The following is a 25,267-nucleotide window of genomic DNA, read 5'->3' as shown; positions in this document are numbered from 1 at the left end:
GGCGGTTGTGATTGTTAGTGGCAGCAGCATATTTTACTGTTATTGTTAATATTAGCTGATGAGTGGAAAAAGCCTGAAGTAGGCAGAGCTGGAGACACATTTGCAGTACAGTTCACAGGATGTAGCTGCAGAGTGAATGTGCGGGTGAGGGAGTCAACCATTTGAAGGTAGTAATATTTTGCCACTTGACCAGTAAAGGGACTCATGAAGTATTTTTGATGGAGATGGATTGCAATATATATTTGAAAATGATGGAGAGAGTAAGGAGAAATGGGAAGAAACAGAATGAGTACAGGGACCCAAGGACTTGGGCCGTCTTCTACTGCCCTCCCAGGCCATAGCAGAGAGCTGGATCGGAAGTGGAGCAGCTGGATCGTGAACCTGCACCCATATGGGATGCCTGCGCTTCAGGCCAGGGCGTTAACCTGCTGTGCCACAGCTCTGGCCCCCTGAATTTTTTTTTATCACACTGCATTTCATTTTAACCTCTTGTCATTTGACTCATATAGGGCCTCAGAAGGCAGTTTCGAGACCCCTGTGCTATGGCTCTGATTATCATTCCAGTTTCATTCTGGACCTACTTCCCTTTGCCTTACTCTGGCCCAGTATTTCAGTTCCTGAGCTTTGCAGCCTTTTCCCCATCTTGGATGGTTGCACAAGTATTCCATTTTCTTCTACTGCACCAACTATCTTACTAATTCTTTACATACCTGGATCCTCCAAATCAGCTAAAATGTTATCTCCTGGGAGAGCCCTGCCCTGGCCGTGCTCACAATGTTAGTCTTCATCCACTGGCATTCTTCTCTTTCACCAAATGTTGTTCATCGTCCGCAGAGACTGAAAGCTTCGTGAGGACAGGGAATCTCTATTGTTTGAGTTTCTTTTAAAGATTTATTTACTGATTTAAAAGAGTTACAGAGAAGGAGAAGCCCAGGCAGAGAGAAAGAGAGAGGGAGATCTTCCATCTGCTGGTTCGCTTCCCAAATGGCCACAATGATTAGGAGTGGGCCAGGCCAAAGCCAGGAGTCAGGAGCTTCATCCAAGGTCTCCCCAAGTGGATGCACAGGCCCAAGGACTTGGGCCATCTTCCATTGTGTTTCCAGGCACATTATCAGGGAGCTGGGTTGGCAGTGGAGCAGCCAGGGCCTGAACCAGTGGGACAAGGGATACCAGGACTACAGGTGGCGGCTTTACCCACTGTGCCATAATATCAGCCCCTGGAGTGCTATTGTTGATATAGCACCATTGTCCTCAGATATAAAGAGTACGGTTGGCCCTCTTCATCCATGCCTTGTACAACTATGGTTTCCAGTAACTGGAGATTGAAAATATTCTGTAAAAAGAAATATGTAATAATGATGGACAGACTTTTCTCTTGTTACTATTTCCTAAATAGTTCAGTATAACAACTGCTTGCATGGCATTTACTTGTATAAGATATTGCAATTAATTTAGCCATAATTTAAAGTATACAAGAGGATTGGGCAGGTTATATGCAAAACACCATGCCATTTTATCTAAGAGACTTACCTGCAAGTTCCTGCAACCAATTCCCCACAGATACCAAGGGAATATTGTATTTGTTTCATGAAGTATATACATGGGATTATGGAAACAGGCTGAAATATGCATAGACAGAGAACACTGGAGGTGTGGGGGAGTCTGTACTTTGGTTTGAATTTATTTGCACTTCTTTTCAGTTAGCAGCAATAAGCCAGGGGTCTGAAATAGGAGTTCCTTGCTCATATTTGACTTCAAAATTGGCTGTGCCTCAATTTATAAAATCTCTTCAGTGATATTTATTCATGTCGTCAGCTAGAGCACTAACTCCAAGGTTGCTCAGGTAGCAACGGTGGCATAAGGATTCTTTATACACACATAAACAGTCTGTGCCGTGTCCCCACGTCCGTCAGCAATGCCTGTTTCCACACTGGAGCTCCTCTCCTCAGCAGCTGGTCTGCCCTGTGTCTTCAGAGGCCCAGAGATATGTTCTGGAATAGCAGCTTGCTCACATCCGTTTTCTGATTCTGACACTCATCTCTGACCCTTATTCTCAGGACTAACCGACTAGCAGATCTCATCTGTGAATGATGAAAATAATACTCCCCTGAAGGAGGAGTTGGTATTTCCAGGGAAGCATATAGCAAAGGAAAGGCACAGCTCCATAAATTTCAGCTTCTCCAGTCGTTCGGTCATGTCATTGTAGGGTTAGGTATAGAATCCTTGCTTGAAAATAATTTTTCTTTTGAACACTGAAGTTGTTGTTTCCTTGGCTTTAGGGAACAGTGTTGCTAAGGGACAATGGCAGAGATCATCAGATAATTGTTGTCCTATATATATGGTCCGTGTTTTCTTCCATAAGCTTTAAGACCCTTTTATATCCTTAGTGTTGTGAAAATTCACAACAGTTGGGTAGTTTGGGGTCTTTGAACAATGATAATAATTGAGGCTCCTTTTGTCTTGAAGACTCACATTCTTAGTTAGACAACAGTCTCTTCAAATGCTTTCTTAATGATCTCCTTTTTCGATTTCTTAGTTCTATCTTTCTGGTATGTTTGTCGGTTGGATGTTGAACTCAGAATAATTTACCAATTTGTTGCTGACAATTGATCTTTTTTTTTCTTTTTGTCCAGCCTTTTGGGAGATGCTCTGGACTATATAGTTTAACTTTCTAATGATTTAACTTTGCTCCTTTTTAATTGCAAGAAATTTTTCTTAATCTTTGTTTATTCTTTTTTTTCAAAACATCCTGTTCCTTATTTGTAGACTTTTTAAAAATTATTTTTGCAAGTGGTAATTCTTATTTCTGTTCTTAAAAGTATCTTGGTTTCCCTCCAGGATTTGTTTTTGTGTTTCTTAACCTTGTAGGTTTTATGCAATTGACTAGATGATCTTACATTGCCCAGTCATATGTGAGAATGAATCAATACAACAGTCGAATGAACACGAATAGGGCTTATCAGTTGGCTGGTTTTGCTAGCAAGTGAGTCGGCACGGAAGTGATCTTGCATTTTGGAATCCCTAAATGGCAAAATGCAGAGCAGTTTGCCCTGCACAATTCCTACACTCGTAGCCATAGTTCATTCTAGATTCGTTAGACTGTTCTCTTCAAAAGAAAACTAATTGCATCTTCCCAGGGTGAGTTGGGGAGAAAAGTTACACTGGCAATGGAGGGCAGGTGAATACCACCCCCCTGGATTTATTTTAGCACTTCCTCCATTTTTAGCCCTTATCTCACATCACTTTGACATTTCTAAGCCCAAAGCCTCCCCAGGTTTCTGTAGGTTTCGTGGGTACACTCTTTGGTGGTATTACCTCTCTGCTCCACCCATCATCTTCCTTCCCTCTACTTGTCTTCTCCCAGAAACACAGGAGGAAATTCATAATGCATTTAATGAGTCTCCTTTTACTTGTATTCTCTTAATTGTTTTGAGGTTACAGGTGCTTTGCTCCATTTTAGGGAGACCTTCAGAAAGAGATTAAACGTATGAGCAGTTCACCATTGCTTTTATTGTCCTTTTTCTGCCTGTGCTAAATCAAAGAGCATCATCCCCTTCCGAAGGGCCTGGGCCAGCCTTCTGTAGTTGATCGACTCCTGTATCCTGGGTCTTTTGTTTTAAAGTAGAAAAGCTGTCTTTCTGACAGTCTAAGCCTCCGCTTTTCTCTAATTATACCTGAGTTATTCTGCTTTCAGGTACTGAAAACCCCCTCTAATGCTTTGAAATCTTGGAATATTCAGTTTTATTTGATGTGTAGGTGTGTAATATTCTGAGTAATAGGGAAGTGAATCACCAAAAAAAACAAAGAAATCAACTTAAGTTTTTCAAACAACAAAAAGCCCAAGGATGTCTTTGCAGTTTTCGAAGTTCTCATCAATAGGGCATTTCAGATTGAACACAATTGTGAGGAAAAAGCCATTCTGGTGGCTGTTTAGGCGTTCTTTCCAAAGAATTATGGGGATTACTGCTCTTTGAATTTTTCTGACAAATGCTTAGCAAGTACTTACATGGTAGGAGGTCTGGAAGAGAAATTCTCATAGGAAAACATATGTAGAATCAAGTAAAACTGCATTTGGCACCCCTAGGTCAGCCACATACTTCTTGTTTTAAGACAGGTTAAGGGCCGGCGCCATGGTTCAGTAGGCTAATCCTCCTCCTTGCGGCACAGGCTCACCAGGTTCTAGCCCCGGTCGGGGCGCCAGATTCTGTCCCGGTTGCCCCTCTTCCAGGCCAGCTCTCTGCTGTGGCCAGGGAGTGCAGTGGAGGATGGCCCAAGTGCTTGGGCCCTGCACCCCATGGGAGACCAGGAGAAGCACCTGGCTCCTGCCATTGGATCGGCGTGGTGCGCCGGCTGCAGTGCACCGGCCGTGGCAGCCATTGGAGGGTGAACCAACGGCAAAAGGAAGACCTTTCTCTCTGTCTCTCTCTCTCACTGTCCACTCTGCCTGTCAAAAAAAAAAAAAAAAAAACAAAAAAAAAAAACAAAAAAAAAACCAGGTTATACCTTTAAGTCTCAGTTGCCCACTTTGGGGTGGTCATGTTGGATAGAGATAATGTGTACATAAGAAAGGAACACGGCGCCTGGAACCTGGTAAGCGCCCCTCAATTGGCAGCTGATCTGATTATGAGGCAAATAGGCTTTATAATGTTATTGCCTCTTCTTAAAAATCTGGGGAGAAAAGCGCTTCTTTGTAGACACCTTGAAGGTGGTCTAACTCCACAGGCCCTGGAATAAGCTCTCTGCAATGCCTCTCTCCATCTCTCTGTCTTGTAGAAGCTCATTCCCTTTTGCTCAGGTTCAGAGTATGGGGAAACTGAGCCACGCCCCCACCAAGTCAATATCATTTAGCTCCAATGAATTGTCAAACAGTGATGACTCCTTGGGACTGTGTATTTTGCCATTTTAATAATTGCTTATTGAAGAATCACTGACTAATATGTTACATGACAGATTTTGATGTCTCCCAATTATGTACCCATTACGGAATCCATGAATTAGAGCTACTGTGCTTTCCTGTGGTGGAGATGGACTTTGCAGTTCCTTATTTGCCTAATGAGGTGGCGTCTGGGGACAGGGCAGATGGAATCTTTGGGCAATACCTACTTCAAGTGAAACTGTACCATACTATAAGGTAGTATGAAAATAGACAAGCGCTGCCAGATTTGTGGGAATAAATTTATCTACTGCGAGCATACTGGTTAACAACAGTTTACAACCTGGGGAAAGAGACTCGGTCCTGGTCTTCCATTTGCATTTAACACACAGCTCTTGCTCTTGAGCCCTCTTCTGTACACAGTGCTGATACAAAAGACTTTGCTGAAAGGCTCAGTTTCTCATTCATGCCTCCATTGTAACCAACTTTTGTCTGTCGAGGGCCTGTGCTTCGGTACTGGAAACCCAATAGTGAGCAGAAAAAGAACACGGTTCTCTCAGAGGCCTACTGTCTACTGGAAGCAACAGTTATAAAATGGACTTTCAGATGCGTAGATGAAGAACTGCCCTGTGGTAGGAGCAAAGAAGGAGACACAGGTGCGATGAGAGCAATACTGTTGAGCGGCTGGCTGGGCCCGCATCCCTGAGAACCCGTCCCTGCTGAATGGATGACTGCTCTGAAATGTGGAGGATATCGAGCCACTAACTATAGGGAGAACAGGAAAGACCATCTGGAAGTTGGGGCACGTGTGTTATTTTTCAGGTATTGAAAGGACAGGGCATTTTGACGCAGAGGAGAAAGGCAAGTAGATATGAGAGATAAAGCCCTAAACTTCTCTTGTAATAGCCAAAGCTGTCCCTTGTAGCTTTTCCTTTTATTTTCCATTTATTGGAGCGATTTGTTCAGGCATTCAGTTAACAATATTGCATGCCAGTTTTGTGGCAGGTGCCTCTTAGGTATCGACGCAGTGGCACGCGAGACAAGTCCCCGCCCCAGAGTTCTCACAGAAGGTCAAAGGATGCCCAGTTGCTTTGAGGTCACAGAGGAAGAGCACTATCCTTGGCCTGTACTCGGAAGCTCATGAATTTGCAATGTGAGGAGGAGAAGGGGAGAACGGCAGGAAGAAAAAGTGTATTCCAAGGGCCAAAGGCAAAGGGATGTTTTACAAGGTCGGGAAAACTTAATAGGCTCCCGAGATCTCCAGCAGAGCTTGTCAGGTTCTGATGAACACGGGATGAAGGTAGAAAAGCCAGGCATTAAGGGTGCACTGGACTTCATTAAGAGTCTTTAATTTGCTTTTTTCTAAGAATTATAGGAAAAGACTCAAGGAGTTCTTTTTCATCTGAGAGACAGACACACAGAGAGCTCCCGTGTGCTGGTTTACTCCCCAGATGCCAGCAACGGTTGGGACTATGCTAGGCCAAAGCCAGGAGCTAGAAACTTCTAGAAACTTCATCCAGGTCTTCCAAGAGGATGACAGGAGCCTAATTTCTTGAACCATCACTGCTGTCTTCCAGCATCTTCGTTGGCAGGAAGCAAGAGTCAGAACTGGAGCAGGGAAGTGAAACCAGGTACTGCCGTGTGTGCCGTGGGCATCTTTACCACCTGCCTCACACTCAGGGACGTGAAGTGGGGACGGACGATGGGCGTGATCAAATCTGTGTTTGAGGAGAGGGCTGTCCTCACAGCAACATGGACAAGGGAAGGCTGGCTAAGATGCTACTGCACCAGTACTGCTGAGAGATGATAACGGGCCAACCTAAATTACAGCAGTGGGAAGGGATAGGTGTGAACAGATTACCAGGTTGTTAGAGATTAGGAATTCATAGGACTTGGCACCTTGATGTAGAGTATAAAGAGGGGTTAAAAATGTATTTTCTGTTTTTGGCTTGGACTGCTATGGTGAATGGTGGGCACCAATCAAAGGACAGAAAAAGAATTGAATTTCTTAAGCTATTTCAGTATCTGTGAAGTAGGCATTACTTTAATTACCTTGTAGTGTTGTCCACAGTACAATAGCAACCAAGTACCCAGCATAAATAAGATGTGAAAAAAAATCAACAGTTATTTTTATATTCAAAATTCTAAGGAAGCAGTTAGCAATTGGAAGTGGGAGACAAAGTGGTTACTAAGAATATCAGAGAAGACTACGGATTTCTTGAGCTGGGCCTTAAGTGACAGTGACAAGTAACAAATCACTAAAGGATCAGTGTAAAGAGAAGTGGTATAAAAGATATTCTTGGGGCTAGTGCTGTGGTGCAGTGGGCTAAAGCCCCCGCCTGCAGCGCTGGCATCCCATATGGGTGCCAGTTATAGTCCTGGCTGCTCCACTTCTAATCCAGCTTCCTGCTAATGTGCCTGGGAAAACAGCAGAGGATGGCTTGAGTCTTTGGGCCCGCACCCACATGGGAGACCCGAAAGAAGCTCTTGGCTTTGGATTGGCTCAGCTCCGGCCATTGCGGTCACTTGGGGAGTGAACCAGAGGAAAGAATACCTTTGCCTCTCTGTCTCTAACCTCTCTCTGTAACTCTTTCAAATAAATTTAAAATAAATCTTAAAAAGAGAGAGAGAGATTTTTAAGAACTCAAAGTTCTTCAGGGAACTGGAGCTGGCCAACTGTTGCTGGAGCACAGGATTTGGGAAGAGGACAGCAGAGAATGAGCTGGAAACTTCTAGTGAGCAGAGACTATAGCGGAACACTAAGCCAAGCTGAAAGAATCTATCATCCCACAGGCCAATGTTTGGCAAAAGTTTTCTGCAAAGTCTAAGTTTCCTATAGAATGGAAATACAGGCAAATTGCCATCCACCCAAGGTGTATACATCCCCACTTGTCCTGTGCGCTGTCTCCAGTGATCCCTGAGAGGTCCCAGCACATTTTGTGAGCACTCAACGCCAGCACCAATGCGCAGCAGAAAATGGACTTTGCTGCCGCTACGGTTAGAGTGTGGGATGAAGATGCCTCAAGTGGTATTGAGAAATGCAGATACTGACCTCACCAAAAGCTGGTGAGAACTCGCCGAGCGTGAGGTGAAACATGGGATCGCCATTGTGCAGAATCTATGCCACTGCAAGTGCCCAGACTCGTTCTCAGACAGATGCAAAGGATGCAACATACGGCCAGGGCCTGGCCAATATCTGAAGACCTGGAATGACGGAAGAAGACTGGGCTGTAGAGGGGGGCGCTACATATGAGGCCTTCGTGTCCAAGACTGACACACCAGGACCACTGGCCACAGTGGCCAGACTGTGGGTATATAAAAAAAAATTAGTCATAGGTCTTTTCTATTAGTATATATCTTAGACAACTATGTGAAATAAATATGTGGTTACACAAATAAAGTCAAATTATTATAGAAAAGTCTGGTTTACATGAAATTAACCATTAAATTAAATTCTGGCAGAATTTTTCAGAGTTTTTTTTTATTTTTTAAAGATTCATTTATTTTTTGAAAGAATTACGTGGAGAGAGAGAACTCTTCCATCTGATGGTTCACTCCCCAGATGGCCACAACAGCTGGAGCTGCGCCGATCTAAAGCCAAGAGCCAGGAGCCTCTTCCGGGTCACCCGTGAGGGTGCAGGGGCCCAAGGGCTAGGCCATCTTCTACTGCTTTCCCAGGCCATAGCAGAGAGCTATGTGGAAAGTGGAGCAGCTGGGACTCGAACTAGCACCCATATGGGATGCTGGCACTGAAGGCAGCCACTTTTCCCCCATGCCATAGCGCTGGCCCCTTTTAGAGCTTTTTAAAGTGCATTGGTCATCTCTGGCACAGGGCTATAGCAAAGTTTTTTTAAAACAAAACAAAACAAAACAAAAATACTCTGTCCCTCTTTTCCCAGAACATGGGCTAACATTTCAGAAAACACTCATGATTATGTGCCTTTGGGTTTAGGAAGCTGAGCTGTAGGTGATGGTGAACTGTGCAAACGTTTAACAACAAGAGTGACAGGTTGACCAGAGACACATCTGAGGGTTACAAGGATCACGCTTAGTAAGGGAGATAAATCAGGAGAGAGAAAAACCAAAAGCCTGCTGACTTACGAAATTAAACAGGAGAAAATTTGTCTGTGCCAAACAGGAAAGACTGACATGTGTTCATATGCACATGTGTGTGTTAATAACATATTGGGTTTTCAGCAAGCACTATTTATAGCCTGTACAAGACTTTCTCAAGGGTATTTTACAGCTCTCTTTCAATATGAGAAATTATTATTTCCAAGTTCTTTTGCAAGGGTGAGCATCCAGCCTAGTGGTTAAGATGCACACATCTTTCGTTGCAGTGCCTGGATTTGCTTCCTGTTCTGACTCCTGACTCCAGTTTCCTGCTAGTACAAACCTTTGGAAGAAGCAGCAATGGCTCAAGTAGTTGTGTTCCTGCTGGCCATGTAGGAAACCTGGATTGTGGGTCTGCTCCCAGCTTCAGTTAGCTCTAGTCTCAGTAATTGTGGGCCTTTGAGGAGTGACCCAGGGGATAAGAGCTCTCTCTCTCTCTCTCTCTCTCTCTCTCTCTCTGTCAAATAAAATTGTTAAATGTTTCTTTATGTATTTTCATGTACTTGAAACGCAGAGCAACAGAGGGAGAGGGAGCAGGAGAGGGACAAGGAGAGGCCAAGAGTAGGAGAGAGAGAGAGAGTCCTCCATCCCCCTCCAAATGCCTGCAACAGCCAGGGTGGGGCCAGGCAAAAAGCCACGAGCCCCAGCACTGCCTCTGGATCTCCCACATGGGTGGCAGAGGCTCAAGGACTTGAGCAATCATCTGCTGCTTCTGGGATGCATTAGCAGGAAACTGGATTGGAAGCAGAGCAGCCAGGACTGGAAACAGTGCTCTGCTATAGGATATATAGGCAAAGAAATTTTTCAACAAACAATTCTTTTGCATTTGTGATGCCATTTGATACTCCCATCATTCCTGTGAGGCAGTTTGAGAATCAGCTTCCCTGCTTGGCATGGGAGCACACTAAGTCACAGAAAAGTAAAGAGTGTTGCCCACCATTGCAGAGCTGAAGAGAGACACACTTGACCCTTGCTCTTCCGGCTGTAAGCCTGGACCCTTTTCTTTCCATTGTGTTTTCTCTAAGCTCACACTTGAACTGGGATTTGAAGGATAGGTGGGATTTGCATAGGCTGAAAAGGTAATAAAAGTGTTTTAGGTAGAAGGGAAAATACAAGAAAGGACACAGAAGCAGAGACATGAGTAGCACAAGGAACAGTGTGGAAAGGGCCAAGTGCTCCCAACCTTCCAGGCAGGACCAGCTCTGGGATACTTTGACATGTGAAGTAACAAAAGACCCACACTTCAAGGTTCCCCTGATTGGTTTAATGCTTTGCTGTTTCTGTCTTGAAATTCCTCATAATTTCTGAATGAAAGATCCTATATATGTATATATATATATATTTTTTGAGTGAGGCCCCACAAAGTAAGCAGCCAGTCCTGCTTTATAAAGGGCCTAGGTCACCTGTTTTGCTCACCTGACTTATCTTTTGAGATTATTCTCACTCAGCTAAGATGTCTCCAAACTCTTACATTGTGGTTAGTCCATGCCTGATCAATCTCTTATTTGCACATGGATTTCAGCAATTACTTAAGCAATCAAGCTGTCAACTTCTCCCTAGCCCCTAAAAAGCCTAATGCTAAGCACATATTAGGCAGGTGGTAAATTTTGACAGTGAATGACTATCAACCTCTAATACTCCTAAGTGACACCAACAGTTTTGAGCTCCTTTGAAACCGTGTTTTTAGGTAACTTTAAAGAATGAGAGTAAATTTCATAAGGCAGTTCAAGGACAAGTACTGGACAAGTTAATAAATCCAGCATCTATACAGACAAGGACAGTATTCTATACAGACAAGGACAGTATTCAATAGCAAACATCAAGAGTTAACAATTATTCAGCATGCTTTTGGGGCCATGGATTACTTTAAGGATTTTGTTTATATTAACAAAATAAATTCAATTCAATGTTTACAACCACCTTATGAAATGAATACCATTTTTATCTTTTGTTTTGGAAATGAAATTAAAACAGCATGATCAAGTAACTTGTGCGCGATTACACTGCTAGGAACTACCAGAGACAAGATTTCAACTCAAACAAGTTGATGCTCAAAAGTCATAAGCGGAGGCTGGTGCCATGGCTCACTTTGTTAATGCTCCACCTGCGGCACCGGCATCCCATATGGGTGCCGAGTTCTAGTCCTGGTTGCTCCTCTTCCAGTCCAGCTCTCTGCTGTGGCCTGGGAGGGCAGTAGAGGATGGCCCAAGTGCTTGGGCACCTGCACCCAAATGGGAGACCAGGAAGAAGCACCTGGCTCCTGGCTTCCAATTGGCGTAGCACCGGCCGGGTCGGCCATTTGGGGAGTGAACCAACAGAAGGAACACCTTTCTCTTTGTCTCTCTCTCACTGTCTATGACTCTACCTGTCAAATAAAAAAAAAAAAGTCATAACCTTCATTATTTTCCTATTAGAATTTACTGACCCTCTTGAGACAAGCGATTCACCTATGACCTTGTATCATTTCCAGTTAAGTACTGTATATGTCATAGGTACATTTATCCACCATGTATGCGTGTGCACACGATGTAGTGACACTGTCACTCTACATTTACACTCCATATTCTACGTTAGTTTGGCCCAGGCCTTTTTAAAAATGTTTTCTTCTTTTTCCTACCTGTGCAACAGACATAATGAGTCAACATTTAGAAGCAGGAAGTGAGCTAAACTATTTTTTTTCCTAGGGGGAGATTTGGAAACCTTCATTCAATTCTCAAAAGGATCTGTGATCCTAAAATGCTTAAAGTCACTGCTTAGGGCTTATGCTTCTTTTCAGATGGAAATTTGTAAACTCTGATTTCATCCTTTGTTCAGTCCTTGTAATGCTGTCAGGTGCCAAATGGAAATAGCAGAGGTCTCTCTATTTGAAGGATTTTTAATATGATTATTTTATTCTATATTTATTTTATAAATATTTATTGAGTTTTAAAATATATACAACCTTGCTTACAAGTTCAAGGTCCATCTAGCTCTTGATTCTGGCTTCTGTGACTTACTACACTGGTATACAGTAAGAGACAGGAGGCAGCCTGGTTTGCATAACACTTACCAACGTGTTACCCATGTGATGTGCCAAGTTTGCCCGGTGCTGTGTCCTGTAGCTTCCAAAGCTGCCAGGTCTTGGCAGTTTCCCTCCAAAGAAGGAGAAGGTAGAGGAGGATTGTTGGGACAGGATGGTTAGGGCCGGTTCTCAGTGGACATAAAGGCTTCCTACCAGACAGTGGAGCAGTGGAGTGGGCAGACTGAAACCCACCCTCATGCTGCTCTTTCCTGGCCCACCACAGGGCAGAAAAGCAGCGATGCAGCATGCAAACAGCAGCTCTCTTATTTTACAGTTCTGTCCAGGGCTGGCTCTAGGGCTTTTTGAAAGAGAGTAGAAATGTCTCCCCTTGATACACTGACCTTAAAATACTAGTAACTCTTCTTAGGAAAAAGCGTTATGTATGCCCCCAAAATGAAAGTTGAAGAGAGTCTCTCTTGTGGAGTTGAACGTGGCTTCAGGTGCTGGGTCTCCCTGTGTCTCTGGGTAACCTGGGCGAGGTGCTTCTTTTCTCCAAGCTCCAGTTTCCTCATCAGCAAAGTGATGGGCTGCACCCAATGAACTCTAAGCCCCCTCTCTGCATGGAGACTTGCACAATGCATATCTAGCCTTTGCCAGAACTTAACCAAACTGTCAAGTTTGAGGGAAGAGTCTCCAGGACAGCCCTGACTCTGATACCAACTGAACATTTAGGTAACTTACCAGAAGGACCCATAGAACACACTGATAGCTGTAATACTCATGGCAACGATTTATTGCAAGGAAGAAAAATAGATTAAAATCAACCAAAGGAATAGATGGACCAGGTAGAGTCGAGGAGGGTCCCAAATGCGTCGTCTGCATCCTCACTGAGATGCATTGCTCTCCCAGTCTTGATGTGGGATAATATGCATGGAGCGTCATCAACCAGAGAAGCTTATCTGAGCCTGGTGTTCAGAGTTTTTGTTAGAGCTCTGTAGTGTAGACATATGGATTGATTGCCCATATGATTGAAACTAGTATTCAGATGGACAGAAAACCGCAATCAAAAGCTCCTCCCTAAATCCCACTGTAGTGTGGCCAGCCCCACAATAAACAAAGACACTGCCCTCCTGTATGACAGGCACCTCCCTGAAGTCTATAGCAAGCCCTGCCCTCTTTGGCAAGGCTGAATTCTTTTCTATGCAAGCATCCTAGGTTCCTTGTTCATGAATTTCCTTTCCTTCTATGTTCATTATTAAGCAAGCACATATTCACTCTTTCATGCTTTCAAAAGATACATTATTGTCACCAACAGGTGCCAGGCACTGTTCTAGAGCAAGGAAAAGAAAAGTTCCTGTCCCCCTAAAAATTATGTTCTCCTGGTGTGATAACCAAAACCAAACTAGTGCATAGTCCAGCTGCAGTACAAGAGTGATAGGTGAGCACAGGTTGCTCTTTTATTTTATACAAAATAGCTAAGGAAATTATCTCAGAAAATTTGATGTTGAGCAGACACCTGACTAACAGAAGTGCTGAGCTACGCTGACGTCAAAAGGCAGGCCCTTCGGACAGAGGTAACAGTTCTGTCCAGGGCTGTCCAGCGGATGTAGAAGTCCTGGGGTGTGCGTGCTTTTCTTTGTGTTCTTGACAAATAATATGGATTCTGCTATGTCTGTGGAAGAGCGTCACAGGGAGGCAGGAACTGGTGGTGCTGCAGGTGAGAAGTAAAATAAAACAGACAGGTGCAGGCCAGGCATGTGGTATGCTTTCCTCTCCTTTCCCAGTGCCTGCTTTCAAGTCCTGGCTCTGCTTCCAGTTCTAGCTTCCTGCCTAATAACACATGTCCTGGTAGACCCAAGGTGACACGTGGGTCTCGGTCATTCATGTGGGAGAGCAGGATGGAGTGCTGAGCTCCTGGCTTCAGCCTGGCCCAGTCCTGGCTGTTGTGGGTATCTGGCAAGTGAAAAGCACATAGATCTCTTGTCTCTCTCCTTTTCTCTCCCCCTCTCCCTCTACAAGGGTGTGTGTAGAAGATCTCTTGTCTCTCTCTCCCCCTCTCCCTCTCCAAGGGTGTGTGTGTGTGTGTGTGTGTGTGTGTCTGCCTTTCAAATAAATACAAATAAGCCAATTTTTAAAAAATAGAGTGCTGGTGACACATCTTTCCAGCATTTAAAATTTTTTTACTCTGAATGTGTAGGAAGCCAATAAAAGGCTTTGGAAAGAAAAGTGATCTGAGTGCTTTGCATTTAAAAGCACCCATCTGCCTGCTGCTAGGGAACTATTCCATGGGGTGGGAGGTTTAAGGAGGGCTCTGGGACTGCTCACAGGCCTTTGAAACAGTGTAGCTGGAGCATGGTCACTGTGGCAAGTGGTTGACTGTGGATATACTGTGAAGTTAGAGCTCACAGAATTGGCTGATGGTCTTGAAGGATGTGAGGAAAGAGAGAGGAACCAAGAAACAAGAAAGTGGAGTGGGCATGGCACGGGCAAAACTCGGGTCTGAGATGCCTGGTAGACAGCGGTGACCATCAGCTTGAGTTTCGGTGAGATAAGTTGGGAGGTCAGGGGAGAGGTCAGAGGTCAGATGTACGTTATGAGACTGGCTGAGGCCACCCGAGGTGGGACTGTGGATAAGGAAGTTGGAACTCACAGAGGTGAGAGCAGTGAGGAGGAGCCAGCAGAAGGAGGAAACAGGGAAAACCAAGCCAGAGCAGGTCCCAGGAATCATCGAAAAACTGTGTTGTGCGAAGGAAGGGGTCTGCTTCCCTGCATATGCTAAAGGCAATAGAGTATCCAATTCAATAAATCCTCAGAAATTCGCACACTGCTCACGTGCCCACAAGCTTCTCTCTAATCCAGTCTTAAAGACTACTAATAACTCTCAACAAGATGCCTATAACTGTACCTTTAAATTTTTCCACCTTGAGTGGCCAACATAGCATCCAGATGCCCAGCTGTGAAAATTCTTTTTTTGGCGGTGACATCTGGCTCCTTGGCTCCCTCTCTTTGCTGGAATTGAAGCCATAGGTGTGGAGCTAGACAGCTGGCCTATTAGAGTGGTAACTAGCACAGTGACTGCATGATATATTACATCCTTCTCGCTATTTGAGTTTGCTATATGGTGTCATCTTAGCAAATTTACAATCTTGCTCCTTTTGCATTCTGTTCATTCAGCTTAATAATTTTATGAGGAAATGCAATTTGCGTTCAAATTTACTATGCTATAAATTATATGTGTATGAAAGTATCTCCAAAAGTTCATGGAAAATGTACAGTAGTTTTAAATTCTACTTTCCAGAGTTTTGAAGAGCCCTCACATACACAGATTAAAAAGAAAAAAAAAAGTGATACTAGGACAGTGTGGTGATACAGCAGGTGTAGCCACTGCTTGGTGAGGCATCCTGTATTTGGGGGCCTGCTTTGACTCCAGGCTGCTCTGCTTCTGATCCAGCTTCCTGCTCATGCACTTGGAAAGACAGTAGATTATGGCCCAAGTACCTGGACCCTGCCACCCATTTGAGAGACCTGGAAAAAGATGACTTTGGCCTGGTGCATCCCTGGCCATTTGGGGAGTGAGTGAGTGGATAGAAGATATCACCCTCACCCTCCCCCCCTCCTTTCCTCTCCCCCTCCCCCTTCCCCTCCCCTCCTCCTCTCCCTTGCCCTCCCCCTCTCCCTTTCCCTCTCCCTTTCTCTCTCTCTCTGATGCCCTTTCAAATAAACAAATACATAAATAAATAATCTTTTTAAAAATGTAGGCCCTAAAATAAACTGTTTTTGAAGTTTGCCTTCCACAAACACTTTGAAGTACACTTGTATATAAGTAGGTATGTCTGTATTTCCACCTTCAGCTTGTATGATTTTAAATAGTTTTGAGGCTCACCAGATTAATGTTGCTTAGTTTCATTTTAGCATTACATTCTTTCAAAAAAGAGATTATTTATTTGTTTGATAGGCAGAGTTACAGACAGAGAGGAAGAAACAGAGAGAAAGGTCTTCCATCCGCTGGTTCACTCCCCAAATGGCTGCAATGGCCGGAGCTGCGCCGAACTGAAGCCAGGAGCCAAGAGCTTCTTCCAGGTCTCCCACTTGGGCCATCTTCCCCTGCTTTCTCAGGCCATAAGTAGAGATCTGGATAGGGAGTGGAGCAGTGGGACAGGAACTGGTGGGAGGTCAGCACTGCAGGTGGCGGCTTTACCTGCAAGGACAGGCCAGCCCCAGCATTACATTCTAATTCAAACTCTTAGTAGATAAAAATTTGTTTTTGAAAGAATTCATGGAAATTCTATGAATGGAATGAAATTTTTGGACTAGCCCCCTATATCTCTGCTCCAGAATATTAGCCAGCAGGCACATGAAGTTAGTGAGCTCTAGAAGTGGGATTAGTTTTGAGAGGTCTGTAAGTCTATGACAACAGATTTCAGAGACTTAGCAGGAAAAAAGGAATGTAAATATATTACCAATGATTGTACTGGTTATATGCTGAAATGATAATATGTTAGATTAAATAAAATATGTAGGATTTTATTTTCAAAAATTTTAAATTATTAAAATTCATCTGCCTTTTTTTTATTTTGTTTGTATGACAACCAGAAAATTTACAATTACAAATGTGGTTTCCATTGTATTTCTATTGAACAGAGTGTTCTATACATTCTGGTCACTAATACATTTTTTTTAAAGATTTATTTATTTATTTTGAAAGTCAGAGTCACAAAGAGAGTTACCGAGTTACAGGGCTGGGCCAGACTGAAGCCAGGAGCCAGGAGCTTCATCCAGGTCTCCCACATGGGTGGCAGGATCCCATGCACTTGAGCCATCTTCTACTTCTATTCTCAGACCATTAGCAAGGAGCTAGATCTGAAGTGGAGCAGCCAGACGTGAACCTGCGCCCTATAGGACTCATGTGTTGCAGGCAGGGTCTTTATCTTCTATGCCACAACACTGGCCTCCACAGGTACATTTTTATATTAGTATCTTTCAACTGCATGGGGTGAAGAAAATTGTTTGATCTGTTCAACATAAGGTTTCATCCTGTAAGTTATTTCATGGCGTTAAAATATTTTTTTCTTACTACAAAATGATACGTGTCCTAAATTTTCTTTGATAAAAATATGAACAAAAAAGGAAAATTATACACATCCACTGACATATGTATGGTTTTAAGCAAAAAATGGGAGCAGTTATTTTATTTCATCTTGTAGTGTTTTTTTTTTTTTAAACATAACATGAACGTCTATCCTTGTCATCAGGCCCTTTTAAGATTTTTGCAAACATACTTGAAGATACAGCATACTCTCCAGGAGTAACAGTGGCTATGACAGGAGTTATTTTTAACCTTTAATAACAGCTTTACGGAGCTAAAACTCACATGCCATAAAATTCACCCTTCTAAAGTACCTAATCCAGTGATTTTCTTAGGTTCGGCGTTGTGTGATTGTCACCCCTAATTTTAGAATATTTTTGTCACCCTAAAAATCAACCCTGAACTTAGCAGTCACTCCCATTCCCCTCACCCACCCCACCCCGCAGCTACTTTCTGTCCCTATGGTTCTGCCTCTTCTGAACATTTTAAATAAATGGTGTCATCCAGGATGCGGTCTTTTGTGTCTGACTTTTTTCATTTAGCACGATGTTTTTCAAGGTTCATCTATGTTGTAGCATAGGTCAGTACTTCATTACCTCACCTAGCTGAATAATATTCTCTTGGTTGGATATACGGACATTCTGGTTAGCCGCTTTTCAGCTAATGGACGTTTGGGTTGTTTCTACTTTTTGACTGTTAGAAATAACACTGGTAGGAAACTTGTATAACAGATTTTTGCTCTGAACATGGGCTTCCTATATACTCTTGAGCATATAGCCTGAAGTAAAATTGCTGGGTCATGTGTTTATCTCTGGTTAACATTTTAATGACTGTCAGATTATGTGCCTGTACCATTACAATCTCACAAGTGATGTAGAAAGGTTTAGTTTCACCACATCCTTGCCAATAAAATGGTAATGGATTATTTTCACACAGAGAGAATAGTCATCCCTGGGAAGGACAAATCCAAATCTAGTAGTGGTGGTTCATTTGGAAAATGGTCTCACTGGGATTCTGTTTTGACCTCAACCCAGTCGAAAACACACACACACACACACACACACACACACACACACCCCTCAGTGTGTATTAAGTGCACAAGCATCCTGGTTAAGTGCATGGGCTTGAGAGACACCAAGGTTGAGAGCCAGGGTCCCTATCATTTGAATCTGGGTATATCATGTACCTCCAGCAGCCTGAGTAGCATGGATCTTATAACTGTATTTACCTTACAGGGACTGGTGTTAAAATTAAGTGAGATAATGCAAGCAGAATCCTTTGTATAATGCCTGATGCACAATAAATTCTCGGTGTTAGCTGTTATTCTTACATTAATGGCTCAATGATTTTCCATTACATGAACAATGGTTATTTGTCTAACAAATTCTGTGTTGGATCTTGGAATTGTTTTTGGTTTTTCCTGTTTCTTAATATTGGTCTGAGAAATAACTTCATGGCTAAATTTTTGCCCCCAATCATAATTATTGTCTTAGGATAAAAGCTATAAAGTGTTATTTTTAATAATTTGACAGTCATTCTCCAGTATACACTGTGTAACTCATGCTAACATTTTCCTTTGAGCAGTGTAATCAGGCACGAGGTGAGAACCCTCCAGTGCTGCTCACCTGATTTTGGAAATCCTTACCTGGTGCTAACAAATATAATGCAGATTAAGACAGTCTTGCACAGAGAGCAGACATTTAGCTCCAAAACCATGGAATTAAAAGGTACGAGAGGAAGTTTTTTTCTCAGATCTGGATCCTGGGGTGACCTTTTCTTTCATTGCATTAGTATCTTACCCAGACAAGTGCAAGGGCCAGCAACGAAATCTTTGTTTTGCATTTAGGCACATCAAGGACAAGAGCGAGGTGCCAGTGGAGTCGGAACAGTAGGAGAGAAGGATTCCTTGAGAGTGGGCACGACCTCCCATTCCTTACATTGTCAGGTCTAGGAGCCTTGTAGGAGCAATCACTCACAAGTCTACCATGGCCATTCCGTAACAGCCTTGAAGGGATCAGACAAAGGCATCAGAGTTCCTCTGATGGATATGGGAAAACCTCAGGATAAAGGTAGGCTTTTCAGAGTTATTCTAACCTGATGGCAGAATGTGGTTGGATGGTGGTGGAATGCTCTGGCATTGACTGAACTTGGGTTAGTTTGCAGAAATGTGAGGGAGTTTTGCACAAAAAAAGGGATGAGTAGAAAGATATATTGGTAAGGAATGCATTTCTACTTTTGTGCTGGTACAGGTTTAATGAGAGGTTCTCAAAAAAATAAAGTAAAACCACCCTGACTTGTATACCTTTCAAAAATTTCCATGAGCTAAATATATCCTAGCGTGGCCAAGCTACCAACATGATGTCACTCAGAGCAGGGCAGCAAAGAGATCTGCACAATTGGCAAGTTCAGTTCTCAACTGTCAGTGCACACCAGCTCCAGCACACACCTTTTCCTAAACGTGAGAGATCATCATTTTACTCAATAAAACACATTAAGAATCCAGAGACTAGAATGGATAGCAACATTTAGAGCCAACAAGGTTTTTGGTTTTTGGTGTTTTCCCTAAGTTGAAGGTCACTTTAAAGGACCATCTCTGTGGTATTACGTGTTGCAGCACACACAACAAGGAATTACAAACTTGCTAGAAATCCCAGGGGTCAGCCCCTGGGTAGTCAGTGCCTCTGCTACCTCGGAGAGACCAAGGGAGACTTGTGCACTTGGCAATTAGTGATCCCAGAGACCGACTTCTCCACAGAGGCCTGTAACTAGGCCTTCACGCACGTGATGAAAAATCCAGTGGAGGTAATCCTAATTCCTTTTATGTGCACAGTACTTCTGGGTTTATAAAAAGATTTTTGCTAGGTGGTAAAATTTCATGCATCCACTTTCTAGTTGCTCCCTAAGACAGACCGCTAGGTGGTGAAGCTCAGGTTTGTGGGCCACTTTTGTCCCCATGGACACTGGCTTGTAGTGCAGAGGGAAATCTCCAGGAAGCACAGCTAGGAGGGGACGCCCTCCTTTGAGTGGACCTGGCTCGGGGCCAAGCCCAGCTAAGCACTTTCTTTACATTGTCTCTGAAGCCACCCAACAACCCTGTGAAATGGCCTCTATTGTTCTCTTCCACACTGCAGATACAGAGGCTCAAAGATGTTAAATTACTTGCCAAAGGTCACAAAATTCATAAATGCCTGAGCCCTGACACAAATCAGGACCATCTGACACCTAAAGCCCATATTAAGAATCTGCAGACTGCCTTAGGTCAAAGGTTTTAATAAAATTACAGACATTTAATGTGCTAATTAGACAGGATGCACTAAAATGTTCCAGTGTGGGAAGCACCAGCCTAACGGGGGGGGGGGGGGGGGGACGGTAAATATGTAAGGACAGAGGGACCATGACAAGAATGACAATAAAAGAATGTCCACATGCTGTCATGCCGAATTGGATGACTTATGAAGGCTGTGTATTTGGCATTGACCCTTTGAGTAAAGCACAAGCCTGAATTAGGTCAGCCTTTTAGAATGCCCTCCTGTAGCCTTTGTGGCCCCCTTTACTAAACTGTGAAATAGATACGACGTGCCCTGACAGCAGAAGCTGACTATGCATCTTGTACATGGATGTTGTGGAATCTCCAATCCTATCGCGATTTCTGACATAGCAGGTACCTCAGTATTTCTTGCATATTGATGGTGGTGATGAGAATGATAGTAAACACTCAACTCAGAGTAATCGCAACACAGTCTGTCCAGCATCTCAGTGAATCTCTGCACTAACTAATAGGTTCAATACTATTCTTTGTCCTAGTTTATAGATAAGAAAACCATGGTGTACAGAGAACTTGTGCACGCTCAAGGACACATAAGTAAGTGACTGAAAATCAGCTTTGTCTCCTATCAGGGCCTTAGCACTTAACATTATAAATCTGTGAGTCGGGAGAGGGATGAGGACATTGTTTGGCTCAGTGGTTAAGACACTTCTTGGGTACCTGCCTCTCATAGTTTGAGTCCCAGCTCCTCCGCTTCTGATCCAGCTTACTACTAATACACACCCTGGAAGATAGCAAAGATAGATAGCTCAAGTACTTAGGTCCCTGACACCCATATAGAAGATTTGATTTGGTTACAGGCTCCTGGTTTTGACCTGCCTCACCATGGTTACTGCAGGCAGTTGGGGAGTGAACAAGTGTATGGAAGATCTCTCCCTCTCCGTCTCCCTCTCCCTCTCCCTCTCCCTCTCCCTCTCCCTCTCCTTTCCTCAGTCTCTCCCTCCTTCTCTCTCTATCCCCACTTCAACTAAAAATGAAAATAAATTAAATTTTAAAAATTCTGGTTTTATAATGCATTTGTTGTATTTCTAAGAAATCTCATGTTATTAAAATCAAATGATATCGTTTAAGATTATGAAGGAAAGTGCTCTAGTTTATGTTGACTATTGCCCTAGCACCTAGAATAATTCTTGCCATATATTTAAATACTCAGTACAGTTTTTTTGGTGTACATGCCTATGGGAATGAATAGGAACAATTATTTCAGTAGGGAAAGGGGTTATGAGCTAGAAAATTTCGGGCACACAATAAATTAGTTTTGGCATTAATTTTAATTTTGGTAGAGCTATAAAACCTAAATATCACTAAAAATGCAACAATTTATTCATTCATTCGAGAAATATTTATCTCCATCCAACACGTATAATAAAACATGTACTAAGTGCCAGACACTCAGTTTCAGAGCTATAGTGGAAATAGTTGACACTAATGAGTAAACAGATACTATAAAAACAGTGGGTCGTGAAGGAGATAAAGAGACACAGGAAGGTAGAAGCTACCATGAGCGAGGGGCTAGCATTTGGTCAGGGAATGCCTCATGCAGAAATGCCATGGGCAGAGCATGACGTCCTGGAGGAACGGAAGGCCAGCAAGCTCTGAGCAAGGGTCTGTGCAGTCCTCCCATAACCCAGCATGGCCCAGCGCTGCTTTTGCCTTCTTGTGTCCTTCCCCACTTGCCGTGGTATTGAGTCACAGAGCCAGGAACTGTTCTCCCCGTGCTTTTGGATGGACCGGCTAGTTCGCCCTTACTCATGGCATTAAAGATTAGTCTACAATAAAAACTTCAAAATCTTCTTAATCAGTGGAAATCTTTCAACTTTGTCGTCTCAGAGTCTTAGGAAAAATGCCTATACTATTGAATAAATGCAGAAGGAATTCTTCAGGAGATGGGAAATAGGAATTGCGTTAAGCCTAGAGGTTTGGTCTGTGGTGGAGACAGACCACTGGGTACAGCAGAAAATCCTCAAGCCCACCTGACGGATGAACCTGGATCTACCTTATTCATCATGGAGCTTTATTCCAGTCTCACTCATGTTCCAGGAGGACAAGGGGCACAGTTTCCCAAATGCTACTCCAAGAACTCGTGCCACAAGACAAGATGTCTTCTCACCACTCTGATACACTAAGGTTGAACTTGGCCCTGCCCTTACCTGCCCCACCCCTTCCACCGATCTCCAAGAGAAGCTGGGCAGTGCGACTACAGGTGGCCTGAACACTGGGGCCTTGTTGATCGACAGCTCATCACCTGGAAGGAATACTCTTTAATACTCTTTGTACAAATCTTGATCTATTACTGACACTTCACAAGAGTGTAATTGCAACTTTACCATCAGCTGAGAAGAACACAAAATCTATTGAAAGAACAGGACTCCCCCCACACCCCAAAAAAGTCATATCAAGGATCCATTCTACTCTGATCTCCCAGGAATACGCGTGTGTTCTATAAATGGAGACAACGCTGCTTTCCACCTGCCACATTATCTATTCTTCAAGGAAATAGAACAATTCCCAACCTCTGTTAAGGACTTGTTTTCCTTTTTTTTTTAAACTTCAAATACTTCGTAAATTGTGTTAGTGAAGCATTATATGTATATAATTAGCTCAGAGGTCCCTCTGGGCTCATCTAGCTAAACTCATGGAGCTTAACTGAGCAAGACGCTCGCTGATGTCTCCCTACAGTGACACCCACTGAAATGAGTACCTTCTGCAAGAGGAAACTCGCAAGATCTGTTTTCCAAGTTGGCTTTCTGGAGTGTCTTGGGTTGACGTCTTTTCCAAATTGGTTTTCTAGTGGCTTGAGTTGGTTCATTAAATGATTCTGGTTTTGTTTTTTCAAATGTGTGAATTTGCAGTTTATGATTGGGGAAGGGAATTTTCCTCAGTTGAAGGGGGAAGACACTTTATTTTTTTTCTTGTATTAATTGGGTCCTTGGCATTCCCTCCGGGTGGTAGAGATTCTCTTGGGCATTGGGCTTGCCTATGCTTCCACCAGCCTTCCGTGCTGCGAGGGAATGGATGGCGTTCCGGCAGAATCCAAACCTAATGGAGGGGCAGCGGCAGTTTCTCACCACAAAGTACAAGCTGCTGGGGAGAGCGGACTTCTCAGCCTGTGTTGAGCAGATCCGTAGCCCAGTCCTGGGCTTCCCTCTGCCTCTGTAGACATAAAGGTTTTTCTGAACACCAGCCTCCTACGGTTAATAGATGTGGTGGTTGTGCTTGGCATGGAGGCGTCAGATGTGATGGAAGGTGCAAAGTTCTTGCCCCAGCTCCCCTTCCTGTTGCAGCCCAGGGACTTACGCCAGACTACGCCAGACTACGGTCAGCTCACCTTCCCACTCTCCCACTTCGTTCTGAGGTGGCGAGCCCCCAGGCCTTGGCCTTTAACTTCCCCAGCGGATCCCATACATGGCAGAGGGACGAGCAAAGGAACCTGGATGCTGACTTGCGTCGTCTCCAAAGGAACCTACTTCTTGTTGTCCCGAAGTGCAGGTGCCCGAGAAAGGTAGTGAGCTAGGGGCGCTGTCCTTGACGTCGCGGCAGGACAGGGGGTTGGTTGAAAGAGCGCTTCTGGGCTCTCCACGTGAACCTGCAAGCTCCCTGCTTACTGCCCAGGTGCCGGTTGGCGGCTGCGTGCGCCCCACTGCAGCAGAGAGCAGCCGCAGCCTCAGCCTCGGCCACCGCCGCTGCTGGGGCAGAGTCCCGGGGCTGCTGACGCGGTTGGGAGGAGCCTCGCCTTTAATGCACCAGCCGCCTCCAGCCTCCTGCAGCAGCGGCGGCAGCGGCAGCAGCAGCAGCAGCAGCTGCGAGTGCGCGCGTGTGGGTGTGAGGGTGAGTGCGCTGGCGCCGGCCGCAGCGCCCTGCCCAGCTCCCCGCCGACTTCCCCAGCCCCCGCCTGCCGGAGCCGCCCTCCCGTGGGACCAGCACCCTCATCCCGGCCAGGCAAGCCCGAATCCCGCCCCTGCCATCTCGCCACCGCAGCTCGGGTCTGGAAAGGCACCATTTTGTCGCGGCTGCCCGTTCTCCCAGGGGGAGGAGGGATCTTTTTTGCATTTTGGAGCGGCTGCCAACGAGGGGGACCTGTTGGGCATCTCCCCATCCCCGCTTGCGAGCGTCTCCGGGGCGGGCGGGCGGGCGGGACCAGACCCCTCGGGGCCCGGCGCATCTTGGCACCCGGAGGCAGCGGAGGCAAGCGCAGCAGCATCCTCGCTGGGAATTGGAGCCAGAGTGAGCGCACCGCGCGGGAGGAGCCGCCGCAGCCTCGGAGCACCCGAGTGGAGGAGGTGACAGCTCCACTGCCGGGTTTTTATTTTTTTCTCTCTCCGCCTCCCCCCGTCTCCTCCTCAGGCTCGGACCATGGTGCAGTCCCACTGGCTCCCCTGCCCCCCTCTCCTGTGAGACTGGCTGCGGGGAGGGATCATGGATACTTGTCTGCCGGCTTCTGGTCCCCACGCAAGTAAGCCTGCTGTCAATGGAGGAGGACATTGATACCCGCAAAATCAACAACAGTTTCCTGCGCGACCACAGCTATGCGACCGAAGGTAACGCCAGCCCCGCCGCATTCCGCCGCTGGCGCCGGGCGCAAGTTGCGGGTCTCCGAGCTCCACGGGCCGCCGGGCGCGCGGTGGCGGAGACTCCTCCGCGCCCCGGGGCTGGGGCGGGGGCTCGGCTCGCCGGGGCTCGGTCACCGGTGCGCCCCGCACCCAACCCGGCACGGCACGGCGAGGCGAGCCCGGCGTGCAGCAGCAGGTGGACCCGGCGCCCCCCGGGAGTTAAAATGGCCCTCGGGGATCAGGGCTGTTCAGGGTGGGGCTCCCGACCGGCAAGATGACCCCGGGGAGGCGGATGAACCTTCCTCTGAAATGCTGGCCG

The 25,267-nt window shown here is 45.0% G+C and overlaps 1 protein-coding gene across 21 annotated transcripts in view; it reads left to right on the top strand.

Moving 5' to 3' along the window:
- PPP2R2B (protein phosphatase 2 regulatory subunit Bbeta) overlaps positions 1-25,267 on the top strand; it is a 487,122-nt gene that overhangs the window by 168,920 nt on the left and 292,935 nt on the right. For 4 of the 21 annotated variants that reach the window (XM_070074981.1, XM_051843265.2, XM_051843274.2 and 1 more), the window contains one exon: positions 18,920-19,142. The exons of 9 other annotated variants lie outside the window; for them this stretch is intronic. In XM_070074981.1, coding sequence (XP_069931082.1) covers positions 19,115-19,142 — 28 coding nt within the window. In that variant the 5' untranslated portion in view covers positions 18,920-19,114. 21 annotated transcript variants of the gene reach the window in all.

This window comes from Oryctolagus cuniculus, chromosome 6 (genome assembly GCF_964237555.1).
Source record: "Oryctolagus cuniculus chromosome 6, mOryCun1.1, whole genome shotgun sequence".
In the NCBI taxonomy this organism is placed as follows: domain Eukaryota; kingdom Metazoa; phylum Chordata; class Mammalia; order Lagomorpha; family Leporidae; genus Oryctolagus; species Oryctolagus cuniculus.
Note: the sequence above shows the minus strand (reverse complement) of the source record. Positions and strands in the feature narration are given on the sequence as shown.